General features: G+C 52.2%; 3 protein-coding genes and 1 non-coding gene across 4 annotated transcripts; 1 reads left to right on the plus strand and 3 right to left on the minus strand.

Moving 5' to 3' along the window:
- Nucleotides 1-186: 186 nt before the first annotated feature.
- VTN49DRAFT_237 (uncharacterized protein) lies at nucleotides 187-2,313 on the plus strand (the record flags this gene model as incomplete). Its single annotated transcript, XM_069410087.1, has 4 exons — nucleotides 187-497; nucleotides 548-724; nucleotides 779-2,084; nucleotides 2,140-2,313. The coding sequence occupies 4 exons, from the start codon at nucleotides 187-189 to the stop codon at nucleotides 2,311-2,313; spliced, it is 1,968 nt and encodes a 655-aa protein (XP_069271411.1).
- A 116-nt stretch (nucleotides 2,314-2,429) lies between these two features.
- On the minus strand, nucleotides 2,430-3,073 carry VTN49DRAFT_238 (uncharacterized protein; the record flags this gene model as incomplete). The annotated part of the gene is made up of 2 exons (XM_069410098.1): nucleotides 2,430-3,011; nucleotides 3,071-3,073. 2 exons carry the CDS (start codon nucleotides 3,071-3,073, stop codon nucleotides 2,430-2,432), a joined length of 585 nt encoding a protein of 194 aa, XP_069271412.1.
- Nucleotides 3,074-3,585: 512 nt separating this feature from the next.
- On the minus strand, nucleotides 3,586-3,671 carry VTN49DRAFT_t13. The gene has a single exon. It is a non-coding gene; the product is annotated as a tRNA-Thr (tRNA).
- A 1,602-nt stretch (nucleotides 3,672-5,273) lies between these two features.
- Nucleotides 5,274-5,984, minus strand: VTN49DRAFT_239 (uncharacterized protein; the record flags this gene model as incomplete). The annotated part of the gene is made up of 1 exon (XM_069410109.1): nucleotides 5,274-5,984. The coding sequence occupies one exon, from the start codon at nucleotides 5,982-5,984 to the stop codon at nucleotides 5,274-5,276; it is 711 nt and encodes a 236-aa protein (XP_069271413.1).
- Nucleotides 5,985-6,818: the final 834 nt, after the last annotated feature.

A 6,818-nucleotide genomic window follows, 5' to 3' on the forward strand; every position in this document is an offset into this window, starting at 1 on the left:
CTAGACGCCAGTTGATTGGAGGAGAGCCGACCCTGTGGATTCACCGCCGTCCACTTTTATTGGTAGATCACTGGAGCCAATACCTACTGATACGCGTAAGACGCGTCCCGCGATGTAGCGAGAAGAAGTAGTAATGAACTGCGACCCAAGCGAGTTGTAAACACTTGGGACACACCACCGGGAACAATGGCAGATAGCAACGAACTCGACGAGTTGTTTGCGTCGGCAGCGCCCGACGGCATCCCTGCAGACGTCCGCGCCGAGTTGGAGTCGATGATGCGACTCCACGCCGTCTCCCCGCAGGAGCTCTTCTACAAATGGGAGTCCTACAGCATCAAGATGGGATGGGAGGATACCAAATTGGACCTGGAGACGGTGCGAGGGTTCAAGCATGATGTGCAGGAATCGCTGGAAAGGGAGAGTCGCGGGAGAAATCCGCAGCAGCGTGGTGCGGAGAAGAGAGGTGGCCCTCCTGGAAATACAGACGTGTTTGGGATGTATGTTTGAATGCCGCGGGCATATTGATATCATATCTGATTGAACGCAGGTTTGACGCATTGGGACCAAACACACCGCAGCCTCGAAAGACCGCTGTGGGATCAGCGAAGCGAAAATCCACGTTCGAAACGCCGACAGCACCAAAGACTGGACGCTCGGATTTGAACAGTTCCCCGGCAGGCTTCAAGACGCCGAGGGAGACAAACGGATTGAAGGATGGTCTACAGTAAGTCCTCCATGTCATCGACGCAATTCCTGGAATTTTCTGACATATCCCCAGATCTGTGCCGTTTTCTGAACGCTCCAACCCTGGGCAAATTCTCGAAACTCTCAATGGGCACCTCGAGCCGCCTAAGCCGCCAATAGCGCCACACGGAGAACCTCGAATCAGGCCGACGGCCAACACCGATCTGAAGAAGTTTGGATATAAGCCAATGTCGATGCGACTGAGTGAGACATCAGAGGTTCTCGACGACCGGATAGATGAGTTTGCGGAGATTGTAGAAAAGCGGTACCCGGACTTGACGCTCGGCAGCGCTGCAACGCAGAGCACAAACGAGATTGTCGCCGTTGGCCGGATCGCTTCAGACAGTCTGGAAGGTAAACTGAACACCGCCTCCCTGGTCTTGGAAATGTCGCGGAGGACGGGAGCTGGCCTAAGAGTTCCACTTAAGGTGGACTCACTTCCATCCGTGCAGTTCTTTCCTGGGCAGATCGTTGCGCTCCGAGGCATCAATGCGTCGGGCGAGTACTTCACAGTCAAAGAGGTCCTGCCGATGCCACTTCTCCCACCGGCCGCGTCGACGCCGAGCACGATCGAAGCAATTCGCGAGCGCCTCGGTGATGATGCTTCGAGCCAGCCGCTAAACATAATCATCGCCAGCGGACCATACACAGCTGACGATAACCTTGATTTTGAGCCTTTGAATGAGCTATGCCGGAAGGCGGCGGACGAGCACGCAGACGGGCTCGTTCTTCTCGGGCCTTTCTTGGACTTGGAACACCCGCTCCTCGCAACGGGAGATTTTGACCTGCCCGACATTCCCGACGTGGACCCAGACACCGCCGACATGACAACACTCTTCCGGCACTGGATTGGAGGTCCACTACAACGACTCTGCGCGGCAGTGCCGAGCATTACGATTATCATGGTGCCATCGGTGCGGGACGCCGTCAGTAAGCACGTATCGTGGCCGCAAGAGCAGCTTCCACGGAAGGAACTCGGCCTGCCGAAGCAAGTGCGCATGGTGTCCAATCCAGTAACGGTGTCACTGAATGAGACCGTTATGGGCATGTGCGCGCATGATGTTCTTTACGAGCTCCGCAAAGAGGAAGCTCTGGACGGACGCGCCGCCGCAGAGGCAGGGAACCTGCTGACGAGACTTCCGCGATACTTGATCGAGCAACGGCATTTCATGCCCATCTTTCCCCCGTCGTCGCGAGAGGGTCTGCCCCGCGGCGCAGGACCGGACAGCGTCACGCCAATCGGGGCGATGATCGATGTCAGTTATCTCAAGCTCGGCGAGTGGTGGAATGTGCGGCCGGATGTGCTCATCACGCCAAGTGTCCTTCCGCCGTTTGTGAAGGTATGTCGTACATCCAAAGCCTCATAAAAAGAGCAAGGCATTAATGGACACACAGGTCGTCGAGAGTGTCCTGGTTATCAACCCGGGTACGCTATCGAAACGACGAGCAGCGGGAACATACGCCAGTATGGCGCTGTATCCGCGGGAATTGACCGAGGAGGAAGTAAACGAGAAAGCGTTGAACCACAAAATCTATGAACGGGCGCGTGTAGACATTGTGCGGATATGATGAACATGACCTATGTAGTGTTGATTACTTGACGATCTATCCGATAATGTACAGTATCCAATAAACCCATAACGCCGGAAACCAAACCCAACCGTGCAGACATAAGGATGATAGAATCACCGCAAGCAAACCGTCCTCCGCCCACCCATCAAAGCTCCCGACCCCTTCAACCTCCTCGCCGGCACTGCTCCCGAACCCAACGCCGCCGCCGATGCTCTCGCCCTCGCATTAACCCCATCCACACCCCCACGCGTGACCAATTCCCCCAAACCCAAGTCCCTCCAGACATGTCCACCATCCCTACCAGCTCCTCCTCCAGCGGCAGCGGCTCTCGCCCTCCCCGAACCAGAAATACTCTCCATGGCCCTCGCGATCCCATATGCGGCATGCTGATCGGGGACGACATCATCCTCATCCTCCGGATTCAGCGGCTGATACTGCGGTGCGAGGTAAATATCCTCGATGGGGAGGTACGAGGGGATCAATGCGGTGGGCACGGCGCCGGAGGAGCCGTAGGTGACGGTCTGTCCGGTGGATTGGTTCGGTGCAGAAGGGTTGTATAGAGAAGTCGGGAGGTGTTGTGGGGATTGTAGCGCGAGGGTGGTATATGTTGATGTATGTGGGCGAATGAAGTCCTCGTGGAGGTCGGCGAGGCGTGGTTGGTGCATGTGGATGTAGCTGATGGAGGAGTCTTTGGTCTGGGAACCGTGTTAGCTAGTTTAATTGATTTGAGGAAATGAACCTTTTTTCTTTTTACCATTGTGCTTGATATTCTCTCTCTGAACGGTCTGAAAGAGTGTATTGGTCACTATTAGATCCGAGAAGTTGTTCCACAACCTTCACTGTCGATACCTATAGGTTATGTGTTGTTGATAGTTGTGAGCTGAGCGCGTTCTGCCGTCGATTTCCGCCCTTGATAGTGTCCGGCCATGCCTTGGCATTTCGAGGGAAGACCTGTGATTGGTGACAAGGGGCTCCTTTACCCACGTTTGTTCAATTTGCAACTTGCATCTAGGAAAACACATCACCCCTCCGGTCATTCATCTCAGCATTCAGCACTGCTGTCCTCAATCTAAACGAAACACGCAATTGTTCAGATCCTAACGCTCGAGCCTTTCCCAAAGTTTCCTCATTGAATATGACCACTGCTCGGCCATTTTTCACCAAAAATCGTGCCACAATGCTCGATTTTGAATGTGAATCCCAGGCCCCATCTGGAGCACATTCCGCAGTATCTTCGGGTAAAAAAAAGAGATAAACAAAAACAAGAATTGCCCAGAGAGAGATTCGAACTCCCGACTTTCTCATATCCAACTCGTTGCTACGAGTGAGACGGTCTACCCCTGACCTATCCGGGCTATACTATGATCTCATACGATGCAGATACTCGCCAGAATGGTCAGAAAAGGAGGTGACTCCGAGTAGATGAACAGGGCACTGCATAGAACTGCCTTTTTTGAGAAAAGAAAAAGCTCTCATATATCTTCAATAGATAGAGAAAACTTCTTTAATCTCTTAACAACCATTCTGCCGTTATATGGCAAAATACCAATGCGTCAACATGACTGGGTTCAAACCTGATTCATGGAGTCCACGCATCGCTGCTCGTGATGCGACGAAGACTGTAAAGACGGACTCCGCAATTTATCCTTCAAATATTTACACCAGGTCTTGAATCAAGCGTGGACGAATGTTGCAAACTGGGACATCGATCAAAAGCCAGGGCGTTTCTTACCGGTGGACGGTCAGACGCGACCATTGGCGCTCTTTGTATGGACTCGTGCATTAGGAAACGATCGAACGTGGACTGGTGAATGTGACACACAAATGTCGAGCTACAGTGTTGGCAACACTTCTAAGAGAGCTTTGTACCGTCTATTTCTTGTGTTGCAGGGTGACCTTCAGTGGCCAGAAATCCGGTCCGGACGGATCTACTGTACAAACTACTAAATCCAACGGACTCTAATATGTTACCGCTCTGTTCGGTTCCTGTTCTGTGATAGCTCCACCCGCCTTGTTGACTGCCATTTAGCTCATTCCTGGTCTGCTTGCCCCCTGCATGTGTGAGACTGTGCGCCCTGTGACTCGTACTGTACGAGTAAGCATTACTAGTACTTATAGCCCTCGTATGCCTTCCCCATTTCGTCCCGTAGTTGCCTCCAAGCAACCTGCCCATAGGCTTCGGAAAGATCATGTTTATCTAAGTTGTCACAACTCTTTTATGGACCCTGCCAAATGTCAAACGTATGCTGCGTGTTGTCCGTGCTCATACAATGACACAGTGCCCTCTCAGATGAGCACGACTAGGGTACTGAGAATCATGTGATGAACTGATGATAGACTACAGAATAGCGGGGTAATGAAGTCATGTGACCCACGGGACAAGTATTTACGGGCACTGTCATGTTTCACCTTTTTCTCTTTGTCAACGTTCCTGTAGATGCTTATGCCGCATATATCTACTCCCTGTTTCGCTGTAGGGGCGATCAGAGCCTTACTGGTGTTGCTTGTCATCAATAGATAATAGAGGTGACAAGAATGAGATGACACAAACGTACCTAGGTGGCGATACAACTGCCATCTTCTCGCCAGGCATTAAGAAGTCAGGTCTCGTGGTTTTCGTCTAATTTGCCTTCTCATCTTTGCCATTGCACAGGCGTCGAATTTCGTCATTGGGATCCCTTTGATTTTGACCCCGTTGACTCTCAACTAGGTGTTCCAGTGCTGCTGGTCAGGGGTGACCTAATCGTTAGAATTGAATCCTACGGGTGCCTCATCAGGGAATAAGTAGAAGCACTTTTCCATCTTATGGGTTCGCCCACTGCACGCGAAGCATCCGGATCTCCTTTTATTTGCTTGAGGCGGAGGCGTTGGTGATCGGGCTCTCTTCCGCTTGTTTGTCCCTTCACTGTTGTCTTTATCGCTGGGTTCGACTCTGTCCCAGACAAGAAACGCTCCTTTCATAATGGCTTGGGCTTGTTGGATCCGTTTCCCCGAACCTTGTTGCGGAATATGTTTGCCAGCTCTCGGAAACCAAGTGTGTTGGTCTCCGAGCACTCTCGGAGTGCACGAGGAAACCCGAAGCGGCATCTACCAGACTTCTTTGTGGAGTATTTGTAACAGGTTGCCATGTGTTTTTCAGAATGACGTTGTACTTTCGCGGCAACCTTGCTGGCGTCGGCGACGAGACGACGTTCAAAACTCTCGTCGGATTCTTCTGCATTCGGATAAAGAGCACTCTCGCTATGGGGACTCGTATCAGAGTCGTCGACTTCCATAGAGTGGGAGATGATGCGCTCTGTGAACCGAATTATTCGCGCGGTGAAGTCTGGGTCGTCCAACGTGCGTTTCCGTAGCTCATCCAGACTGATATTGCCTGCAAGCCAGACCAAGCAATGCAGGTGAAGCATGCCGCGACCGTTTGATTCGACGACACCGTAATAGTTAGAAACATCGCCAAGAACACCGATGTGCCCAGTGCTTGTTTGGAGCAAGCCATCGAGGACTCCTCGGCAGATGCGATCGAAGAATTGCGCGACAGCGACAGGGTTGGAGAGGGCGACCTTCTGACGGAAGCGAGAGATGTCAGACGCGGACAAGGAAGCTGAAATATCCTCTCCAGCAAGCTTCAAAATTAAAGGGTCGCGCAGGTCTGTCGGATTGATCGTCATTCAGATCCACGGCATGCCATATCGCACAAACATGCCGCGAATCTGAGAACGAAATCGGAGGCGCTCGGAAAACGAACCGGGAACGTGGAAACCAATTTGGACAATATGCTTTTGGAGGCGACTTATAACGGGATCCTCAATACGACCCGCCTTCAGCAGCGACCCGAGCCGCCTCCTCCAGACGTTCCAGACGGAGAGCCCTGAAGTCATTATCCATGGACTGCCAATGCCGGCGTTTCACGAGGAGCGAATTTCCAACAGCGGCGGCACGAAGTCGGAGGACGTCGTAATCAAGAACATGAACACGGGATGACGGGCGAAGCTGCATGGTAGGGATTGTTAGCTAAGATTGCGCTACAAGCCTGAACGAAACTAGCAAGGGAGTCCTCACCGACGACTATGGTGCAGTAAGCACCAACGTGCAAAAGCGGGCAGGGACACATTGACTTCACGCTTTTCAAAGTGTCCTCCGAAACCAGAGGGGAACAACGTCGGGAAGGCAGCAGTGAAAAAGGTGGGATCCTCCCAATGGTTCAAAGGTTTTAAACGGCCCAAATGTCTATACAAGATGGCTGTACGCTGACTCGCGAACGAAGGCGAATCAGTTTCATGTAATGATGGGTTGCCATCAGGAGATGTTTCAGGCTCGTTTCCATTGTGTGAAGTGTCGTCAGTGTCCGGATTAAGAGTCGATTCGGATGGGTTACCATCCTGGAACAAGAAAGCAGAGAGACGGTCAATTATCAAGCGTTGAACGTCAGCACGTTCGTTGTTGACGTCCGTGAGTACGGAACTCGTAAGTGGGGTAACATGATTGTCATCGGCGACAGTGGC

Source organism: Thermomyces lanuginosus, assembly GCF_041956635.1.
Source record: "Thermomyces lanuginosus strain ATCC 200065 unplaced genomic scaffold VTN49scaffold_15, whole genome shotgun sequence".
In the NCBI taxonomy this organism is placed as follows: domain Eukaryota; kingdom Fungi; phylum Ascomycota; class Eurotiomycetes; order Eurotiales; family Trichocomaceae; genus Thermomyces; species Thermomyces lanuginosus.